The sequence below is a fragment of the Rhincodon typus genome, chromosome 20, assembly GCF_021869965.1.
Source record: "Rhincodon typus isolate 14 chromosome 20, sRhiTyp1.1, whole genome shotgun sequence".
NCBI lineage: Eukaryota > Metazoa > Chordata > Chondrichthyes > Orectolobiformes > Rhincodontidae > Rhincodon > Rhincodon typus.
Window position 1 is genome coordinate 39,925,197 of NC_063351.1, and position 22,671 is coordinate 39,947,867.

General features: G+C 43.7%; 2 protein-coding genes across 3 annotated transcripts; one reads left to right on the plus strand and one right to left on the minus strand.

The window, feature by feature from the left end:
* The first annotated feature begins 130 nt into the window (after positions 1-130).
* On the plus strand, positions 131-6,770 carry atp5md (ATP synthase membrane subunit k). 2 transcript variants are annotated; one of them, XM_048609076.1, is made up of 4 exons: positions 131-244; positions 1,066-1,170; positions 5,944-6,046; positions 6,631-6,770. In XM_048609076.1, the coding sequence occupies exons 2-3, from the start codon at positions 1,084-1,086 to the stop codon at positions 6,040-6,042; spliced, it is 186 nt and encodes a 61-aa protein (XP_048465033.1). In that variant the 5' UTR covers positions 131-244; positions 1,066-1,083; the 3' UTR covers positions 6,043-6,046; positions 6,631-6,770. The 2 variants fall into 2 exon arrangements, with proteins under 2 accessions (XP_048465033.1, XP_048465034.1); XM_048609077.1 differs by having other exon boundaries at positions 224-344.
* Positions 6,771-7,831: 1,061 nt separating this feature from the next.
* Positions 7,832-22,002, minus strand: taf5 (TAF5 RNA polymerase II, TATA box binding protein (TBP)-associated factor). Its single transcript, XM_048609075.1, has 10 exons — positions 21,233-22,002; positions 19,626-19,941; positions 19,011-19,174; positions 16,324-16,459; positions 13,806-13,926; positions 12,750-12,879; positions 11,731-11,895; positions 9,801-9,978; positions 9,518-9,695; positions 7,832-8,310 (listed from the first exon to the last, which is right to left on the minus strand). The coding sequence occupies exons 1-10, from the start codon at positions 22,000-22,002 to the stop codon at positions 8,093-8,095; spliced, it is 2,376 nt and encodes a 791-aa protein (XP_048465032.1). The 3' UTR covers positions 7,832-8,092.
* Positions 22,003-22,671: the final 669 nt, after the last annotated feature.

The window sequence follows — 22,671 nt, forward strand, 5'->3', positions numbered from 1 at the left end:
CCTGACCGTTACGATTGACAGTTATGTTGCCCATTCACTACGGGGAACTGTTAGGATGTAGTTGTGATTGACATCTATATTATCCAATGGTAGTAGCGTTCCTCCGACGTAACGTCCAGCTGGCGGTTATGCGGCTAAGTGATGGTTGTTTGGACCAATAGGAGTGGGATGAGGGCGGTATTTCCGGCAGCGGCGGGCTTGGTGGTTGGGGCCTGTGAAGGGCACGGGAAGAGACTGAGTGAAGGTGAGGGTGAGAGTTGGTTTTGGGGTTTGCGACTCTGTTCTCGGTCATGTCGACGATGCAGTCTGTCGCTGCATTTGGGGAGGAATCTGCGAGAATGAAGGCAAGGCACAGTAGCGTCCTGGACCTGGCGTGCCCGCCTCGCCCCTTCCCGCACTCCCCCCTTCCCGCCCTCCCCCCTTCCCGCCCTCCCCCCTTCCCCCACTCCCCCCTTCCCCCACTCCCCCCTTCCCCCACTCCCCCAAACCCCATTTGACTCGACGGCCCTGAGGCCCATTCCAGCTTGTGCTTCAGAGCCCGACTTGTCCCAACCAACGGCTGGGGGATGGGGTGGTGCTGGGTTTCCAGTGAAAAAGGTTCCTGTAATACGCCCGGTTGCTGTCCTCGATGATATATGGGGATTGTCAATGTAAACTGTCACGCTGTAGTTCCACCCTCCTAGTGAAGTGGCGCTGTGGCAAATGGTCCCCATCATAAATGTCAAGCAGCCAGTGTACGGAGTAAAAGGTCTTAGGAGGCGTGTAGTAGAGATCTCAAGGGAGTTCTTGCAATTCTCAGGACAAACTTAAGTTCTTAATTTCTGGAGAGTCTTGTGTTCGCCCCTCACTGAATCCCACCCCTTTGAATCATCACTTTAAGCAGCCCAGCTGTTGATGTTAGGATATGAAACTGCAACTGACCCTAAGCAAAACATGCAAAGCCTGAAATGAGATGAAAGAGTTTTTCAGTCCTGTTTGATGGTGATAGGCACTGTATGTTTGGCACTGGGACATCTGATCATTTGTGTTCAAATTTGTTTTAAATTGTTATTTTTCCCTCCACAGCTTGAGTGAGGAGAGAGGATGGCCGGTCATGATGCTGGTAGCCAGCACCAGTTCACTGGCTTCCAGAAGTACTTCAACTCTTACACCATCACTGGGAGGAGGAATGTAAGTACCATTAAAGAGGAGACTTTTTGTTTTCAATTGTGGAATTTAGTAGTTGCTAGCTGGTCAGCATATGTTGCCTGTCCCCACTTGCCCTGGAGAAGGTGGTGACGAGCTGCCTTCATGAACTGCCACAGTCCTTGTGCTACAAGTAGACTCTCAATGCCATTAGGGATGTAATTTCAGGGTTTTGACCCAGTGACAATGAAGGAATGGCAATATATTTCTAATTCAGGATGGTGAGTGACTGGGAGGGGAACTTGCAAGTGGTGATGTTTCTATGTATCTGCTTGTCCTTCTAGATGATGTTATTGGTTTGGAAGGTGCTGTCTAAGGATCTTTGAATTTCTGCAGTGCATCTTGTAAATAGCACACACTGCTCCTGCTAGTGGAAAGTGTGGATGTGGTGTTGGTCACACTCCTGACTTGAGCCTTGTAGATTGTGGACAGGTTTTGGGGAGTCAAGGGTGAGCTATTTGTTGCAGTATTCCTGACCTGGTCTTATGGTCATTGTATTTATGTGGCAGATCCAGTTGAGTTTCTGGTCAATGGTAACCCAAAGAATGTTGTTAATGGGAGATTCGGTGATCATAACATCACAGAATGTCAAGTTAGGAGTGCTTAGATTGTTTCCTATTAGAGGTGATCATTTGTCTGTTACAAATGTTACTTGCCATTTATCAGCCCAACACTGGGTATTGTCCAGACCTTGCTGCATTTGAACATGGGCTGCTTCAGCATCTGATGAGTTGCAAATGGTGCTGATCATTGACAATTATTTGTGGACATCCCTACTTCTGATCATCTTATGGAGGGAAGATCATTGAAGCAGCTGAAGATGGTTGGGCCTAGGACACTACCCTGAGGATCTCCCACAGCGACATCCTGGGGCTGAAATAACTGACCTCCAACGAACACAACCATTTTCCTATGTGCCAGGTATGATTCCGACCAATGGACGTTTGTCCCCAGTACCCATTGAATCCAGTTTTGCTAGGGGTCCTTGATACCACCCTTGGTTGAATGCAGCCTTGATATCAAGGGCTGCTGCTCTCACCTCAACTGGACTTCAGTGCTTTTCAACCAAGGCTGTAATGAGGTCAGGAGCTGAGTGGTCCTGGCAGAACCAAAACTGAGCCATGAGCAAGTTCTTGTTGAGAAGGTGCTGCTGAAAAGTACTTATGATAGCTTCCATCACTTCTAATAATGATTTGAGAGTAGACTGAGGCAGTAATTGTTTGGATTTGATTTATCCTGCTTTTTGTGTACAGGACATACCCGGGCAATTTTTTCTGTATTATGTCTTCAGTACTATTGCTGGAATGTTTTCATAGCCCCATAGCCTTTGTGGTATCCACAGCCTCCAACCGTTTCTTGATAAGACGTGGAGTGAATAAAATTGGCTGAAGACTGGTATCTGTAATGCTGGGGAGTACTGGAGGAGGCTGAAATGGTTCATCGACTTAGCGCTTCTTGCTGAGATTGTGGTGAATGTATCAGCGTTATTTTTTTGCAACGATGTGTTGGACTTCTCCATCATTTGAGGAGCTTTTTTCTCCAGTGAGTTGTTCATTTGTCCACCACCATTTATGATTGTACTAGCTTAGATCTGATCTGTTGGTTTTGAGATTGCAAGTTTATCACTTGCAGCTTACTTTGTTTTGGCATGCAAGTAGTCCTATCTTTGTAGCTTCACTAGGCTAATGCTTCACTTTTATATATGCCTGGTACTGCTCCAGGCATGCCCTCCTGCACTCTCCATTGAACCAGGGGCTCCTGACCCGAAACGTCAATTTTCTTGCTCCTCTGATGTAGCCTGGCCTGCTGTGTTCCTCCAGCTGTGTTATCTCTGACTCCAGCATTGACAGTTTTTACTATCTTGGGGTTGATTCTTGGCTTGATTGGTAATGGTTGAGTTGGGGATATGTCAAGCCGTGAGGTTGCAGTTTCTGCTGGAGAACAGTTCTGCTGTTAACGGCCCACAGTGCCTATTGGAACAGATCCAACAACTCGACAGGGCATCCATCTAACACGGTGATAGTGCAACACAACAAGATGGAGGGTATTTTGAACGTGAAGGCAGGACTTTACCTCTACAAGAACTATGCAATGCTTCTGCAGCTGACAGTTTAGCAAGAGTGAGGTGAAGTATGTTTTTCCCTCTGGTTGGTTCTCTTACCTCTGCCGCAGACTGAGTCTAGCAGCCAGGTTCTTTAGCAGCTGACCAATCAATCTGCAGTGTTGCTGCTGAGGCACTCTTGCTGGTGGACCTTGAAATCTCCCACCTAGAGCACATTTTGTTCCCTTGCTACCTCTAACTGTTATTCAACATGAAAGAGCACTGATTCATAAGTCAAGCAAGGACGGTACGTGATGATCAGCAGGTTTGTTTGCCAGTGTTTGACCTGGAGGCCTAAGACCTCATGGGGTCTGGAGACCATGTTGAGGACTCCTTCTTGACTGTATACCACCGTACTGCTGGTGGAATAGGATATCTCCAGGGGTGGTTGTGGTGGTGTCTGGGACATAACCATACTCTCAGAATCACACCTTAAAGACAATGTCAGGCTATTGCTTGACTAGTCTGTGAGACAACTCTCCCAATTTTAGCAGTAGCCCCCAGTTGTTAGTAAGGAGGACTTCGCAGGATTGCCAGGACTGTTTTTGTCATTGTCTTTTCCACTTTGTAGATCAATGACATGGTCCATCTGCTTTCATTTCTTTGTTGAGCCTTCAGAGCAATTGATACAACTGAGTGACTTGCTAGGGCAGTTGAGAGTCGGCCACGTTGGTGTGACTCTGGAGTCAAATGTAGGTCAGACCAGATGAGGATGGCAGATTTCCTTCCATGAAGGACATTTACTGAGCCGGACGGGTTTTTCCAGCTGTCGACAATGATTTCATTGTCATCAGTAGATCCTTAATTCCAGATAGTTTTTATTGAATTCAGATTTCACCATCTGCCATGGTGGAATTCAATCATTAGCTGAGTTTCTGGATTAATAGTGATATTGATAATACTCGTAAGCATCACCTCCCCATTGAGAGAAAACTGAGGAACGCTCCTAAAGGAACAAATTGATGATAGGTCAGAGACTTTTGTTAGTCAAGGATGTGATTTGAAAGTGAAACAGATTGAAGAAGTTTGGATAAGATCAGGCATGATTTAATTAAATGGCCTTCTCCTGTCTATTTGAAAGGTAGTTGGAAATACCTCTGTTCAGCATTATCCCATCTTTGTGACATCTGGAAATATTTCTCAGCCACGTAATGACTTTTAAAATGTCATCACTGGCTTAAATATCCAAGAGAGAGTGTTCCTTGGCTGACTCCTTCCTACTGGAATTTACACTTCTTCTTGTCTGGTGTGAATTTTCTGGACATTGAGATTTGGATGAGGCTGCTCTGAGCATTGTTGCTTCAGTAGTGGAACTGACCATCAGAATATCCAGAACTCTGAATCGGCAACCTGAGATTTCTGAAAATTACTGGGATCAGTGATCTGAACGTTACAGATGACCTAGGGAGTCGAATGAAATGATTGGATGTCCCTGGATTACAGTCTCTCGCTATTTGATAAATGCAGTTCAAGAAAGATGCAATTTGAACTATGATGGTGTTGTCCCTCAGTCCACTGAGAGTTCTCCTATCATTCGTACTGTAGGCAGTATGTTACTGGCCTCACTGTGGTAGTGAATTGCTGTAAACTGTATCCTCCTGACACTAGTTCCACTCAATTGTCTGTGAGGGAGAAGACCTTTTGAAAATCAGGTTGATTGTTGTAATGTAGAACTCCTTGTAGCAATATGTGCACAGTGAGATTCCGTAAAATGCAATAGATGCATTACAGAAAGAGGCTGTTAAGTGATTGGGAAAGATGATGAGCAGATGAAGGATCATGTTGGGAATGTGGAATTTTCCACTTTGGGGAGGAATGGACAAGCAGAATGTTTGTTTGTTTGTTTGTTTGTTTTTTTTTATAGGTGAGTAAATGCTTCGGTCTTTTTATAAGTGAATCACAAACTTGAGATGGACGTACAGCAAGCAAATAGGAAGGATGCTGGTATAAGAATGTTGGATTATTAAAGATGTTTTGTTACAGTTAAACTTGTAAGACTGTCTCTGGAGTACTGCGTCCAATTTTTGATCCACTTATCTGAGGGTGTAGTTAACATGAGATGGATTATGATGGAAATTTACTGATTTGAGGACTGATTGAATCAAATTGATGTACACCTATTGGACTTTAAAAGAATGAGTGGCGATCTCATCCAATGTATAAAATTCTTTACTTCAGTGTAAATACTGAGAAACTTTTTCCCTTGGCTGTGGTCCCTGGTTGTCGAAGTCATGCCATTGGATAAAGGGATCAGCCATTTGGACAGACAGACGAAGGCAATTCCTTCATCAAAGAATTGTTTTTTGTTTGAAATTCTGTGCCTTGGATTACTTTGGTACTGTGTGTTCAGGACCAAGATCAATTAATGTTTCCATACTGAGATGAGCTGGCAGACCAGCCACAATTTTATTGAATGGAGTATCAGGTGTAAAGAACTGAAAGGCCTCCTCTTGCTCTGTTTTTGAATTCTTACAGGAGATAATAGATACTTGGGGGCTATTTTAACTTTTGAATGAGAGTCTAAACTCTAGAGAATTCAAATCCATTTCACATGGTCCGTTTTTTTTTAAATATGATCCCTCCGTCTCTGACTGTTGTGAGCTTTCCTTTTTCATTTTTGAGCAGGTTTGTTGTTAACGTGCTGTCTGTGTTCACAGTATGTGATAGCAACGTACGCTGGGATCGCAGCAATTTGTTTGTTCTTCAAATTAAGATCAAAAAAGAAGACACCACCGGCAATCACAGAACATAAATGATGTGGTGAGGAATTTTTTACTCTGTACTATCCCTGCTGTGTGTATACTTGATGGGGAGTGTAGAGTTAACCTAACTTTTGGTTGAAAAGAGAGAGCTTTACTCCCATCAATCCCCCCTCAGGACAGGTATAACACAGGGTTAGATAGTGATGTTGAACCAGCTTCACTTTGTCTTAAAAGAATGCATCTTTACTGTGCATCTAACCCTGTGCTATCCTTGGCCAGAGAGTGTTTCCGTCAAATAATGTCACGGGACATTTCATTTCTATTCAAGAGTAGAGGGAGTTTTAGTCTGTATCTAATACTGTATAGTTCCTGTCTTGGGTGCGTTTGATGGAGAGTGTCAAGGAAATTTTATTTTCGGTCTGAAAGAGCTTTACTCTGATGCGAATCCCCTGCTGTGTCACAACATTTGGTGAGCATTGGAGTACCTTCAATTCCTAGGCAAATTGCCCTCTTGTAATTATGATAAAAATTCCATTTTGCCAGTGTCATTGACTTAATTGGAATTTTAATTATTCATAGAGAAGATCAATATGAAATGTTTGTTTCAATGTGAAATTTATTGTATGTTTGATTTCATTTCAGATTCTCCTTAAGACAGGGCTAGTGGAGTTTAAAGACCATTGTGTGGAATCAGAGAGAATGTTTGAAACCCCCTACAATCGTGTCATATAGTGATGTGTTATAAGTTATCAGCCTTCACAAATAAAATTCGTGGGACTCCACAGTTGTAGTGTTTACCTTTAAGTGAAATGGTTGTGTGATACTACTATCTTTGGAGCAAGGAAATGACTGACCTGCCTGTGTTGTTCCACCAGCAACCTTGACCCTCACACTCCAAACTCTCTACATTTTGATGTGTGTTCTTTAATAAGGTACAGCTTTGAAATTCATATTGCACTACACACCTTTTCATTTCCAGGTTAATGTTTAACAGAAAAAAATTATAGATTTGATTGAAAAGACTGGCAATGTAACAAAAAGCAGCTCATATTGCAGGCTATATATTCTTCCACGAAGCCCACAAAAAAATGAGTACTGGCAATATACTGAGCATGATTGGAAGCCAGAGCAAATATAGGTACTAAATAAAAACTGAAAGAGCTGTGGATGCTGTAAATCAGGAACAAAAACAAAGTTGCTGGAAAAGCTCAGCTGGTCCTATTCTGAGGAAGGGTCACTGGACCGGAAACGTTAATTTTTTTTTCCTTCATAGGTGCTGCCAGACCTGCTCAGCTTTTCCAGCAACTTTGGTTTTTGTTCCAAATATAGGTACTGTTCACTCATGGGCCATCATGATGAAATGCGGCTGTGCTGTTTAATGGATGTAAAAGTAAGTGTTCAAGTTCCATACTTTCAATTCACACAAATGGCCATCATTCCAGGGTGACTGAAATTCAACTTTGTATCAGTATTTTTAAATAGAGAAAGCCCTGCAGCAATTTTTAAGGGTGGTTAGTGAGCTGAGATTTAGAATGAGCTCGAATTTAGAGACTGGGCTGGAGAAGACACAAACCTAAAGCGTTCTGGGGTGGTTCACAAATGCTGGTTTATCATGGCTGAAGCTGCTTGAGTTACAACCTTGTCTGTTAACATGTGCTAGCACAATGAATTTCTAGCATTTGACTGATTACAGCTTTCTGCAGGCCAGCAGAAGCTTACATTAAATATAACGCTAAGCTGGCTGTTGCTCCTGAAAATCAAAATAAAGCTGGAGCATACAGACCCCTACAATATAATAAGGGAAGCCTTCTTTTCCTTCCCCCTCTGCAGAGAAACACAATAATTGATTTCAGTATTTTATTGCAAACTTCATTAAGACTTTAAAAAAAGTAACACCATTCATTCAATGTAATGCAAAATGTTCCTGCACGACAATATGTCGTAAATGGCTATGGGGTTCAGAGGGATTTTGGGTGGGAAGGGAATACAAGAGAATTTCACAGATACTGTGAAAATATCTACATCCTCCATCCATTTTGGCAGCGCTGGTGGGGACCAGAGAATGAGGATGGGAAAAGACTGAGCAAGAGTTGGGGTTTTGCCGTCACTGTGGGTTGTATGCCCCTGCAGCCAGTAGGAGGTTACGGCGAGTGAAGTGCAGGCCAATGACTGGGGTGGATTTAGTCATATAGGAGCCAAGTAACAGCTCTTGTGAGTTGTCAGGCAAGTTAATATGCCCAGTGGCAGTACTGAAATCATCTGTTTCCAGATCCTCAAAGGCTTTGACTGTGTCCCACATTTTCACTGTATTATCCATTGAACCTGTAACAACAATTCAGAAGATTCACATCAGCATAGTGACCAAGTCATTTGGCATTGTAGAATTGGAGTATTACTGAAAAAAAAAACACTTACAACATCATCTTGCACTCAGGAAAACTCAAAATACACACAAAAGGAAAACACTGCTGATTGGTTAGCAAATGGACTCTCGTAGAGCTATTGCCATAAAGAGTTTGATGATGGGCTGCCAGTTAATTGCCAAACTTTACATTTTTAAACCTGTAATGATAACTGACTGTCACTGCCCTGAGAAATGAACCTGTGAGTGATGTGCACATGTTCTATCTCCAAAGAATAGGATCCTCTGTACTAATATGTATTGTTTGTCAGGGCAATTCTTCACACAGGATTATGCAGCAAATGTTGTCCAATTGCAAGTTACATCTAATTGCAAACTGATCTGATGACCAGAAGATACTAAGCTTCAATAATTTATCCCCTCACCCTGCCCAGCAATGCAGTGAGAAATGTCTAACAGTTTACAGCTGGGATCTTCCCACACTCCTTGGTCCACCTGTGTTACTTCACTGGGAGTAGAGTGGAACTTCTCACCAGTGCAGGAGTGACAACTTCCAAGGGACTTCCCAATTGACATTGTTACATTGACTCCTAAGCCCCATTATGGGGCAAGCAGCTTTCGGAGTTGATTCCTACAATGTGTGGCTCAGGAGACAAAACTGACCCAGGACCCATGCTGACATCAGTCGACACTGGGTCAACATCTCCAACTGATGCAAAGCAACAATCAATAATCCTGGTAGGATAATGAATTGGATAGCTATCAGCAGGGTAGAGATCTCCGACTGTACTAATAACCCAGGGAATCAGAACTCAAACCTTACAGGGCAAGTTTGGGAATATAAATTTAAATTTTGAAAATCCCTGAGAAGATATTCTCTGCTACTGTGAAGGTGTTGAATTATTGTAATAACCAATTGGGTCACTAACATCCTTCGGGAAGGAAAGCTGTTGTCCTTACCCGGTCTGAGCCTACAGGTGATTATCATACCTATGAAAAGACCACTCCCACTTACATCAAACCACTACAAAATGGTTGAAGGAGGATTGTCACTGTCATTTCAGATAATTAGGAGACAGTAGTCAATCAATGCTGGCCATGCCAGCAGCGAGAATGAAGGATTTAATAACTCTATCCTTGACTGACTCTCCAAAAGCAAATTCTCACCAGAGGCTAGAATCTCCCCATCTCGGCTGAACTTCAGTGCGTAGATCGTATCAGTGTGACCTTTCAACTCGCCTACAAGTAACCCATGCCCGATATCCCATAGCAGAATCCGGCCATCTGTAGCCCCAGAGGCCAGGTATCTACCGTTTGGAGAGAACACCAATGAGTGGATCGGTCCCTGGGAGGAATACAGAAAAGGAACATTAACAAGAGGGTCTGCTTAAGCAGGCACATGGGCAGTGTTCACACACTCATCAACAACTTCCACGCCAGCATTTCATACCTTGTGTCCAGTGAGGATTCGAACACAGTTGCCATTTAGAACGTCCCACAGTCGGATGGTCCTGTCTGCAGATCCTGTCACTACATAATTTGAGTTGGGATGAAATCTCGTGCAGGTGACATCAGACAGGTGACCAGAGAATATTCGCAGTGGCTGATAATGGTCAGTCACCCAAAGCCTAAGGAACAGAAAGTCCCAAACTATTAACTAATACAGCTCCATCTTACGAATACCCATGGCCAATGTCATTCACACTGTGCACGTGGCCCTAGGGAGACACCATGCTGCCGTGTTAAAATACATTTATGCACAAGTCCGTCCTGAATGTCAGAAGCAAACACAAATGCTTTAGAAGGGTTCAGTGCTCATGACCAGACAGACACTCAGCTAATGAAGAAAGACTCAAGCAACTGAGTTGCTTTTGGCCGGAGGAACAGACTGAAGGGACACATGGTTTGTAAATACTGGAAGGTGTGGTGAGAATAAATAAACAATTGAACCAAAATAAGGTGATTGGAGAAAATGTGCAAAACATTCAGAAACCTGCAGCAGGGTTATTGGGTGTTAGATACAGATCAAGCTTCCAGAGAAGGGACTTGATTCAGAGTTAATTGCCTTCTTTAACAAAAAGCTGGATTGATATCCGCCGAGCTCAACAGTTTGCGTACTTCTGAGTTAGAGTAGTCAGGCACTGACTTCAGGCAGATGGATTGAATAACTGTATCTCATTCTGACTTTGACTTATCCCACATGGTAGTACATTATTAGTTCATTAGTCTTAATTCAAAGAACGCTAAAAATCACAATCCAGTTAAAAGGCTTGTTTCACCATATATCCACATCGGTAACAATGGGACACTCATTCAAAAGTAACATTGTTGCATTAATATCGCAATCCTGCACTCATTTGCCCACCCAACAAGCCACTCAATCATGACCTTATGTACAATCATGCCACTTGACTGGAATCCTACACTCACCAATTACTCAAGCATGACCCTACCCTTGCACACTCACCATGTCACTCAATTGTGACCCCTGACGTCAGACTAACTGTGATTCTCAATTGTGGCTCCTGTAAGGGACCATCCTTCTCTTCCCAACCCCCAAAAAATGGAAGTTAGATGGCCATACAGTTAAAAGTGCCAGGAAAGTTTCTGTAACTTGAAGATCAAGTGGGATTGATTGGTGTATGCTTTAGCTGCTGGAGATTGTTACTTTTTGTAATGAGTCGGATACTTTATGAGGCACAGCGGCACCAGGAATCTTCAAATTGAGGAGAAGCTTCCTATTAGCAACGTTAAGATTGCTTCAGGGACAGTGCGTAAAAGACCTATCAGGGCATTTAGAGACATCCAAAAGCCTGCAAACAGGAACACAACTCTATCCGTAAGAAAGAAAGAGAGATTTGAAGTCTGAAAAGAAAGAATTCCAATGCAAAAGACTCGTCCCACCCGATCAGCTATTGAATCGAAGACTGACTATCGTGCTGCAGACCATGTCATATCACTATCACATGAAAAACTGAGGAACAATTCATCCCATCCTTGTGGTCGGGACTCAAAATACAGAATTTGTTTTTCGCTATTGTTCCATCATTAGTATATTTGTCAAACTGTCCATTTTAGTCTGTCTTATTTGCAAATAAGTGTGTGTTTGGCATTTTGAGAGAGTTTGGCTTACATTGTGAAGTAGCAACGAGTAATCCATTTTTGTTTGCCATACGCTTGTTTATAATAAATACGGTTATTGTCCTGTTAATAATGAAACGTTATGCAGTCAGGCAGACAAATTCATTGTGCTGTTAGTTTAAACGGTTGGGTACACTTCTGTGACAGATCGTGGAATAGCGGAGCTTGATTAATGGCACATTCCTCTGAATTGAGTCATGCCAGTCCACACTGGCACTCAATCGTGACTCCATACTCACCGTGCCACTCGATCATGACCCCCTGAAATGAAGTAGTAGCCATATGGAGAAAACTGTGTATCCCATACTGGATAATTATGTCCTTTGTAGCCCACAAGGCAGGTGAAGGTTTGCAGACTCCAGAGTCTCACTGTGCCATCCTCGGAACTGGACAGCAGGTAGTTCCTGGACAAGAGAGAGTGCAGAAAAACTGTAAGCTTCCCCTCTCTAAAGAAGCTAGCAAGCAAGAGGAAAGATCCCTTTCATTCCCCTCACACTAGATACATGAGCTTTTCAATGGATGTAACTTCACCATCTTGTAAATACCTTTGCTAAAAGAGCACTCACTGTCACTATTCGTGTGTGTGGCACAGCACCCTCCAGCAAAATAGATTATTTAGTGAAGAGAGGTAGGCATTCAAGTGCCAGCCAGCTCACGTTTACAGATGAATGACTGACCTGCAAACAGTTCCAACTCTTGATGGTATAGCTACTTGACTGGGCATGTGCATATTACCCTGCGCAGTCGATACAAAAGATTCCTATACTGAAAGAGTTCTCCTCTGTGGCACATCAAAATACCAATCATAAAATCATAGACAAATGACAGCAGCAAAGAGACCACATGGACAACTCCGGCAGCATCAGCTGAAAACTAAGCCACCCAGCTTGATCCCACTTTCCAGCATTTGGCCAATACCCCTGCAGGTTACGCATTTGAGGTGCATATCCAGAGGCTTCTTAAACGAGTCAAGAGGTTCTGTCTCTACTGTTCTTTACGGTACTAAGTTCCAAACCTTTACTAAATAAAGATTATCTAGGCATTAATTTCATCATCATTTACGGGACTTGTGTGGGTAAACTTGGTTGCCATGTTTCCGAATTTACGAGTCATTACAATAAATAAACACTTCATTAACTGTAGAGCACTTTTGAACATCCCAGGTCATGAAAAACTTAAAAGAAATGAAAGTGTTTATTTTCTGACAGTGAAAGCCGTGGTCTGTTAATTTACAGTTATAAAAGAAACTATTCCTTACCTGTCGGGACTGAAACTTGTCCCATAAACTGGGCCCCCATGTCCCAGTAGCATTTTAAACTCACAGGCAGTCTTCTCGTCCATTATTCGCTCCAGCACATCGTCTGACTCTTTATCAATTAAACTGAGATCTAGTAGGGGAAAGACAAAGCAGTTATTGAGCCCACTGCCTCTAGATTTACTGTGCCCAAGTGCCAACACATCTTCTGTACGTCAGCCACTCTTGGATATGACCAGAAACTTTCTGCAGATGTATACATATGTACCAAAATTAAATCACAGCATGCCATGAGTGGTCTCCTTGACCTCCAAGGGCTGCAATACTAAACTGGTTATGTGTGCAAAGACAAACGGGGCTGCATGGCGAATTCCTTGCAGTTCACAAGGTTCTGTGATTAAAACCCATGAGGCAGTCTGTATGATATAGTGCAGCTTACTCAAATTTGTTCAAGCTACACACTCACAGAAATGGCAGGAGGAGTGCAGGGTGACAGGAGAAGGATCTATACCTGCAATCGCAATCACAAGCACTAAGCTTTTGATAGTGCTGACACTGAGCCTACTGGCTTTTCACCACCAACGCTACAGCCACTACCAATATTAAATAACTACAGCCCATTAATTGGGCCCTTTCACTTGCTGCGCTCCACTTCTTACGCAGTTCAGATGACCAGGGATGCACTGCCTTAAAGGGCAAGGGAATCAATTCCAAAGGAGGTCATCCATTGGACAATTGGACATATACTAAAAGGGAACTAATTTGCAAGGTTATCGGGAAACAGACCGGGTGTGAAACTAAATTGGAAAGCTCTTCGAGAGTGACGCAGAGCTGAGGGGCTGAATGACTTCCTTTCGTTCTGCAAGATTCTATTCCAATTAGCCTGAAAGTACAGACATTGAGGCTGTAAAGCTCTGTGGGTTACTTTTCTGAAAATGGGAAACTGGTTTAACAAAATGTCTGATTTCCTAAACTGACTACATCCAACATTGAAGCCCTTTTATTTGCTTGGGGTCAGTACAGCACAGCCCCAGCAAGAAGGCTGCTGGCTTGTTTTACCTGTAGCCCCTTTGACACTGCGCAGCTTCTTCGGTGTGACACTCCACACTCTGACAGTGGAATCAGCAAATCCTCCTGCGATCAGACTAGAATCATCTGTGAAGTCAACTGCAGTGAGTCCCTGTGCCAGTACAGAAAAGGGAGATTATAAATTAGAAAGCATATATAACAGGACGACATTTCTGAAAAATTTGTCATTAAAACAATGGCAGTGCACTCAGTACTAATACAATGAAAGAATAGTTACTGCATAGGAAACAGCCACTTAGTCCATCTTCTCTGTGCTGGCTCTCTACGAGAGCAATTTAAGTGCAACTACCCTCCTACCCTAAGTCTTGAACAGTAACATGATTATTTTCTTGGTTTTATTTTCAACAACTTCACTTAAAGACTTCAATCCCACATAGCATCTTTATCACCTTATTTACCTCTGCTCTCCCCTTTACCAAGACAGCCCAAACTTCTCCCTGCCCCTACACGACATCTGTTGTCTATCATTAAATTTTTTTTCCATTCATTCACGGGATGAGGGCGTCACTGGTTAGGCAGCATTTATTGCCCATCCCTAATTGCCCAGACGGCAGTTAAGAATCAACCACGTTGCTGTGGGTCTGGAGTGACATGTAGGCCAGACCAGGTATGGATGGCAGTTTCTTTCCCTAAAAGGACATTAGTGAACCAGATGGGTTTTTCCGACAATCGACAATGAATTCACGGTCATCATTAGATTGTTTATTCCAGATAGTTATTGAATTCAAATTCCACCATCTGCCACGGCAGGATTAGAAACTGGGTCCACCGAACATTATCTGGGTCTCTGGATTAACAGTCCAGCGATAATACCACTAGGCCATCATCCCCCCTGATAATGGCCCTGGAGAAAGTACTGGTGAGCTGCCTCCTTGAAATTCTGCAGTGCTTGGGTGTAGGAACACTCACAGAGCTGTTAGGAAAGAAGCGCCAGGACTTTGACCCAGTGACAGTAAGGGAACTGTGTGGTTCGGAGAAGAACTTGCATGTGGGCGTAGTCCCAGACATCTGCTGCCCTTGTCCTTGTAGCTGGTGATGGTTGTGGGGTTGGAAGGTGCTTCAGAACTCAAGAAGGGTCACTTAACCTGAAACGGTAACTCTGCTTTATCACCACAGATGCTGCCAGACCTGTGTTTATTCAGCAATTTTTGTTCGCGATGCTGTCAGCTGTTGCTTTTAATCAGCATGTCAGTGATTTTATAATTTGTGAACCAGTTACTCTGTGCCTTCTGCAAGGGAGTGCTGAGTGAAAGTGAAAAGTACCTGAAGAAAGATTGACAAACAGCAAGTCCGGACAAACAAAAGGACTGTCTCAGCAAACTCTATGGACAGGTGCCATTGAATTGCTTTCTCAGCTTTTCCCTCTACACATAAAACCAATTTTATCTTTGTCTGTGTATGTAGGGAGCTTTATAAAGGGGTTACAGCTTTAACTAGTAGACCTAAATGTTGACAGTTCAGTTATTTACCTGCAACTAGAATCTATTTAGTTGTAATAAACAGTCATTCTGGTTAAGCACAGAAACCTGAGTTTAAAAGGGTAGATAAGTTAGGGAATTTTGGTACATTGATAAAATCTTTAACTTTTGTGACAACTCTGGGAATAACAGGGCTTGATTTCCAGTGCATTACTGCAATGAGGCATGACAATATGGAGACCCACAGCAGAAATTCACAACCAAGTAGAATATTATCCTGGAATTAAGAGATGGCCAATGACAATTCGACAAATAAATATCTCCTCCTGTTTAGTACCAAGAAAGGAAGGCAGCCACAACCATCAAAACAAAAATACTCGCACCCAGATTCTTGTCTGCTCTATTGACATACCCCAAGTTTCAAGTGAACTGAGGTCTCAGGTCTGATAAGTGATGTTGACTCCTCATGTCATGCAAAAAGCAGAATGACAATTTATCACATTTGGATTTTGAATTAGCTATATGTAACTAGTAGCAAACATACTAAACAACAATGACACTGAAAATATTCAGCTATCTCCAGCTAGCCACTTCTCTTCAAGTATTCTGGGAATCATCATTTCCTGCGGTCTACTTGCTCCTAACCTAGTCTCTAACCAACAGTCTGATCAGCACTGGCTATCTCCTGAGTTTGAGGCGCTCCCTGACACAGTGAGGAACAGGAAATCACACAGCAGAGACAGTAGGAACTGCCGATGCTGGAGAATCTGAGATAAAAAGGTGAAGAGCTGGATGAACACAGCAGGCCAGGCAGCATCAGAGGAGCAGGAAAGCTGACGTTTCGGGTCTGGACCCTTCTTCAGAAATTCCAAAACGTCTTGCTTTCCTGCTCTTCTCATGCTGCCTGGCCAGCTGTCTTCATCTAGCTCTATACCTTGTTAAATCACACAGCAGGCCTGGCACCTTCCCAATGACAGGCAGGCAAGAAGGAGGTCCTTGACCAAGGAGAGAGTGCTTCCTCAGATGAAGAGGAGAGACTGCAGCATGTCACTATGTAGTAAACCACTCACCTGATAAGCATTCAGAAACGTGTAAAAGCATATGGAGGGCAGGCAGTCCGGCCCCAGCTTCACCCGCTTTGTGGCTTCTTTCATTATCATTATCTTGTCCAGTTTGTCAGAATCTTTTAGTTCAGGAAGTGGAATTCTGAAGGTGGTAAATAAAATTAAAGATACAATCCTTATCAACAGTCTGAATCCAGTTGTGTCTAATCATAAAGTCAGTTCAATATGGGGCCATTTGGCCCATCTGATCCATGCTGGCTCTGCAGAGCAACACACAGTCCAATTCCCTGTTTGTTTTAGAAATAAAAATTTTAACAGGATGTGGACATTTCTGGCTAGGCTAGTATTACTGCCCATTTCTATTTGCCCAGAGGGTAGATAATATTTAACCACATTGCTGTGGGTCTGAAATCACATGTATGTCAAACAAGGTTGATTTCCCTCTTTACAGGGCATTAATGGATCAAATGGGTTTTTGACAATGGTTACATGGTAGCTAATTTCATCATCTGCCAAGGTAGGATTTGAACTAACATTCCCAGATGAACCATCTAGAGTTCTGAATTAATAGTCTAGTGACATTGTCCTCCACCCTGTGGCCCTGCATGTTTTTTTTAAACCCCTTTAAGTGCAGTTCCATTTTGGTTTTAAATCACTGATCATCTCTGGTTCATCCAGCTTCATAGACAGTGAGTGTGCTTGGAATGACGGTCCATAACAGCTCCTAACCTGGCAATCTCACACATAAGAGATGCAGGTTAATTAAGGTGGGTCAGGGTTACACCAATTAGCACTCTTAACCCACTTGTCCTGGGAGGTGGGATGTGTACAGTGTAGAGCGAGCTTTACTCTGTATCTAACCCTGTGCTGTGCCTGTCCCAACAGCGTTTGTTTGGAACAATGTAGAGGAAGTATTAGTCTGCATCCAGCAAGAACCAAACATGCTCCCCGCCCCACCAAGGGCTCATCTCAAGATTTTCTTGGGGGCTTTTATCCTTGGTTTTCAGGGCTTCTTTTTCATTCTCACCTACTCATTTATTAGGTGATACAGTCACATAGTAACAATACCTTCTGTGTTGCGATATGGGTGAAGTAGACTCTTAAAGGAGGAGAATTAGAAGAACTCATCAATATCCTCTAATTGCCAGTTTCCATGAAACAAAGCTACAACAAACTCAGGAAAGCATTAATTTCTCAAACACCAGAGCAGTTCTGAGGAAGGGGCACTTGACCTAAAACATTAACTCCACAGATGCTGCCAGATCTGCTGAGCTTTTCCAGGAATTTCTATTAATTTCTATTTAAAACTATTTAAACTGGCAGAAGGCAACAAGCTCAAGTTAAAGTTTTTCTTTCCAAATGACTGGTACACCCTGTGATAAATAAAAACCATCATCCTAAATACAGTTTCCAAATATTGGTGAGATCACAACTAATGCATTTCAATCACATATACACAAAGCTGGAAGATTTAATCAGGTAGTTACTAATCTTTTTAATGCATCTCAGAAGTCACACTCACACTTAACAACTGATAGTGTTCACTACAATAGCAGACAGCACAATTTTCTCATTCAGTAATTCCTGATCGTATGCAGCCTTAAGCTAGAGACTCCACATTTATTATCATGGAATTCATCACACTACTGATTTCAAGTCTGCATGGCTTAATTAGCTAAGTATTCCTTTGCTGGCAAGTTTAAAAGTGTCTTCTTTCTAACTGCAGCCACCCTCTCCCCCGCCACTTGCAAATTCCTCATAAACCCACCCCTCAATTTTAGCCAGGCTCTGTGGAAGGTGCACTGCGTTGGAACAGATATGACAAGATTCAGCAGAATGATACCATGACAAGAGTGGTTAAAATACATTCTCTGAAAACAAACAGTGTGCCGAAATACTGGAAGACGACCAGGAAACGGCACTAGGCAAAATGTTCGCATGGAGTCAGTGCAGACATGACGGGCCAAATGACCTCCATTTGTATGCTACAGTTGAGAGATAAATGGACAAACAGTTTACACATGACTAATATCGTTTTGATTCCAGATGCAGGGATGATAAACATATGGATGATAATGGAATAGTTTAGGTTAGATGGGCTTCAGATTGGTTTCACAGGTCGGCGCAACATCGAGGGCCGAAGGGCCTGTACTGCGCTGTAATGTTCTATGTTCTATGATTTCACTGAGAAGTTTATATAGTGGATGCAGAATTTTTTTTTCTGGTGGGACAAATCAAGGACAAAAGGAAAAAATTCTTAAATTTAGACCTGGGCTGTTCAAGAGTGAAATGGGGAAGAAATATTCATACAGTGGAGACCTGGAACTTTCTCTCTTCCCTTAAAATCTGTGGATGTGGCGGTCAACTGAGGCCTTCAAAACTGAATGATAAATTTTTATTCAGTCAGATGATTAAATGATATGGAGCAAACGCAAATGAATGGTGTGGAGGTCCACAACAGCCATGATCTAACCGAACGATGGAAAAGGCTCAAAAGGCTAAACGGCCTCCCTCTGCTCCCAATATTCACTCTCTCTCTCAAAGCTGTCTCAACTGGTAACAATAAAGAAGCTCAGATCTGTATTCAATGAAAGGAGTAGAAATGATCCAACAGCTGAACAGGGTAGAAAGATTCTATCCAGGAGAGCCAACAGCTGCAGGAAAGCATCTCTGTGATATGTTGCCTCACTCACCTGTTCTGAGGTGGGGCATTGGGGTCCTGCTTCTTGCTCTTTGCACCCAGGCTATCTTTCTTTGGTTTTTTCTTCTTTGGTTTCCCCTCCTCGTTCTCTCCTTCCTCGTCTTCATCGTCAAGTGGAAGCTCAATCTCTGGTTCCTTCAACAACCCAAAGAATACCTGCCAAGATTTTGACAAGTTAACTGAGCCCGGTGCCCACATCCATCCACCCTGAAATTAAAGCTCGGAGCTCAGGGCATTACAATTCAGCAACTCAACATTCCACAGCAGAACCTGGGACACTTTATCTGGGGATAATGATCAGTGGAGAATGGAGTTTGGTGTCCTAGGATAATGCTGTGTGGAGAATGGGATATAGGGTCCCACGGATAATGATCCTGTAAGGACTGTGGTCAGTGCCCCCAAGGCGGTGATCCTGTAGGGAATGAGGTCTGGAGTCCTGGGGTTCATAATCCTGTAGGGATCAAGGTCTGGGGATAATGATCCTGTAGAAAATAGAGTTGAGGCCCTAGGAATAATGATCCTGTGAATATTGGGGTCTAGGGTCCAGGGATAATGATCCTGTGGAATAGGGTCCATTGTGATTCTGCTGAGAGAAGTTGTTCCTTACCTTGGTTTTATTTGCCTCCCTCTTTGCTTCTCCAGCCATTCCCCCAGAAGTCACCTCGATCTGCTGCTTGCTCCTCGGCATCCCATCAAATACATCAATGAACAGCTGCTCCTGCACGATGTTCCAGATCTGGTTATTATGCCTCTCCTGTAAGTGACGCTTCAGACACTGGTACGAATCCCGTGAAATCCGTAACACAAACTTACTGGTCCGAAAATCGAGCACTGTCTCGTTCCCCTGCATGTGTTCCTTCTTTGACAGGCCAGCTAACACTCGCAGGTCATCATGGTAATAACCTTCCTGATCCCCATGATACCTGGAACCAACCAGAAGACAGGTTCAGACTCCAATAGATGTAACCTCCCATACCCACACTGTGTGGATTCAGCAGACAGCTGAAGAGGGGACGACTTCTCAGTATGATATGAGGCAAAGAGGGGGAATGTAATGGGATGCAAACATGTACAAGTCTTTGGATGCTGGAAATCAACGTGGAAATTATCAGGCAAATTGGAGGGAGTGGTAAGAAAAAAAAAAGAACTCCACTGTTGAGGTACAGGAACAGACCAGTTCATCTCCGAGTCTATTCCACTGCCATTCAAGATCATGGCTGATCTTCAACAAACCCCACAGACCCACCTTTGCCCCTGCCACCCAGGTTTGATTCCACCCTCAGGCCACTGTGTGTGGAGTTTGCACATTCTCCCCGTATCTGCATTGGTTTCCTCGTATAGTCTAATGATGTGCAGGTTAGGTGGATTGGCCATGCTAAATTGCCCACTGTTTCTAGGTATATGCAGGCTAAGTGGATTAGCCATGGGAAATGCAAGGTTACAGGTATAGTTTAGGTGGTGCACTCTTCGGACAGTTGGTGTGGACTCGATAGGCCAAATAGCCTGCTTCTATACTGCAGGGATTCCATGATTCTATAATATCTTTCAATAGCAAAAATCTTATCGACCAAGATTTAACATAAACCAATCCAACATCAACAGCAACAGCATTTGTGGAAGAGAACTCCAAACTGTTGCGACACTATATATAGATGCTCTCCTTCAGTTTCAAAGAAGGTTCACATCAGACATGACCTCCATTTCTCTCTCCACAGATACTGCCAGACTTGCTGAATCTCTCCAGAAATTTCTAGTACATTGATTTTATCTTAATTCCAGTCCTGACAAGTTAGGCTTTTTTAAAAAAAGACTCTGCCATATACCAGACTCCTTGGAGCACTTTGTATCCTAGATTCCCCATTCAGCAAAAAGTCTCCTTCTACTAACGCAATCATTTCCCATAGCACGCCAAAAACTTAATTCACGCAAGTACAACGGCAGATACTGTAACCTCTCTTATTTAACCCCAGGAACCCAGAAATGATTCTGGTGAATCTACAGTGCACTCTTCTACCTTGTCTGGTGTAATCAATGATCCTCACTGTATTATGATTACCAAATCTGTAGGCAGTATCCTTAATACGACCTAACCAATGTTTAATTCAAGTTCAGTACAAAATCAGAATGACGATAAGGACAAGATGTTACAGGCATTGTAATATTTATGATATTCCAGATATTGATAATAAGTTGATGGTATTGGAGGCCCCTCACTTGTGGAAGAAATGCCGAGCTTCCCTCTCATGCTCATTGTAAACCAGCTCCAGGTAAAGATGCACGAAGACCGGGTACAGGAGAGTGGACAGCTCGGCTTTGAAGGCGTCCAGCGCCGTCTCGATGAAGCCCTTGAGGCCAGTGTAGTATTCCTCGTACAGGCTCGGGTCTCCCTCATTGCTGTAGGCCGAAAGGACCGAGCTGACATCGGGCTGATGAACCGAGTCCGAACCCCTGTGGCCAGCCGTCCTCAGCAGCGACTCGTCCAGGCTCTCCTGCAGGTTGGCCTCCTTCCTGAGGATCTCTTCGGCCTCTTTGAAGTGGTTCTTCTTCAGAAACTGCAGCACAGCCAGCAGTGTCTGCTTGTCGGGCAGCTCTGGTCCTGGACCTGGAGCCGGGCCTACAGCAGTCGCGGGGCACGGAGCTGTAGCTGGGCCTGCGGCCGGGCCAGGCTTATGGTTTTCGGCCGGGCTTTCACTAGGCTCCAGCTTGGGGATCAGGGTGGGAGAGGGAGTGGGGGACGGAGAAGGAGCGGGAGAAGGTGTCGGGACTGGGGCTGGGACTGGGGAAGAGGAGGGAGCAGGGCCTGCGCCCGGAGTTGGGGCTGTGGCTGGGGCTGGGGTCGGGGCTGGAGTTGGAGTCGGGGTTGGGGTTGGGGTTGGGGCTGGGGTTGGGGTTGGGGTTGGGGTCGGGATTGGGGCGGGGGCGGGGGTTGGGGCCGGGGCCGGGGCCTCACTTTGCGCTGCCACCGGCTCTGACACCGCCGCCATTTTGACAGTGCTTGGGACACTTCACGACACCGCCGCACTATATAAAGACGGCGGCTCATTTTACGGCAGTTTGGGCAAGTCGCCGCCCATGGCTGTTTACGACAATTTGGGCAAACTGGAAATCTGCTTTACGGAATCCTGGACTGGGCTGCCCCGCTGAAGGTTAATTTTAACATTTAGGATAAACAAAACCCTAAATCCTGTGACTCAGATTTCAGTTGCACTGAAAAACAAAACAGAGATAAGTTCAACAGTATTATGAAAGCCTTTATATATTAACAAAGTTGTTACACTCTCTCAGGTAAATAAAACTTGTTAAATCACAAAATAAGCCTTGACCATAAACATGGGCCAAACTGATCAAAGTTGGGACCCAAACGAATCCTTAGTGTGGCTCCGGGGGCACATGTTGCAGGATGTAAACAGCCAGCAGCACAATGAGTCAATGGGTGTTGGCCTTTAAGTCCATGTTTCTTCCTTTCAGAACAACTCCAACATGTTCTTGGTGACCAATCAATTGTGTCTTTGTGATGAATCCAAAATATCCCGTAGCAACAGGGAACCCAAAAAGCATCTCATGAAATGCAGGGAACACATACCCTGCAAGTCCCCAACATCAAAACTGTTGCTCTGCTAGAATCGTCAACACGTTTTCCACTATGAGAAAAA

What these genes read in the sequence shown, in the direction of transcription:
- taf5 (XM_048609075.1), bottom strand. Translation starts at nt 22,002, where the DNA reads ATGGCGGCGGTGTCAGAGCCGGTGGCAGCGCAAAGTGAGGCCCCGGCC. An exon ending in AATGCCCCACCTCAGAACAG is followed by an intron (nt 16,460 to 19,010) that starts GTGAGTGAGGCA and finishes TACCACCTTCAG; the next exon opens with AATTCCACTTCCTGAACTAA. An exon ending in CGTTTCTGAATGCTTATCAG is followed by an intron (nt 13,927 to 16,323) that starts GTGAGTGGTTTA and finishes GTACTGGCACAG; the next exon opens with GGACTCACTGCAGTTGACTT.
- atp5md (XM_048609076.1), top strand. Translation starts at nt 1,084, where the DNA reads ATGGCCGGTCATGATGCTGGTAGCCAGCACCAGTTCACTGGCTTCCAG. An exon ending in CCATCACTGGGAGGAGGAAT is followed by an intron (nt 1,171 to 5,943) that starts GTAAGTACCATT and finishes CTGTGTTCACAG; the next exon opens with TATGTGATAGCAACGTACGC.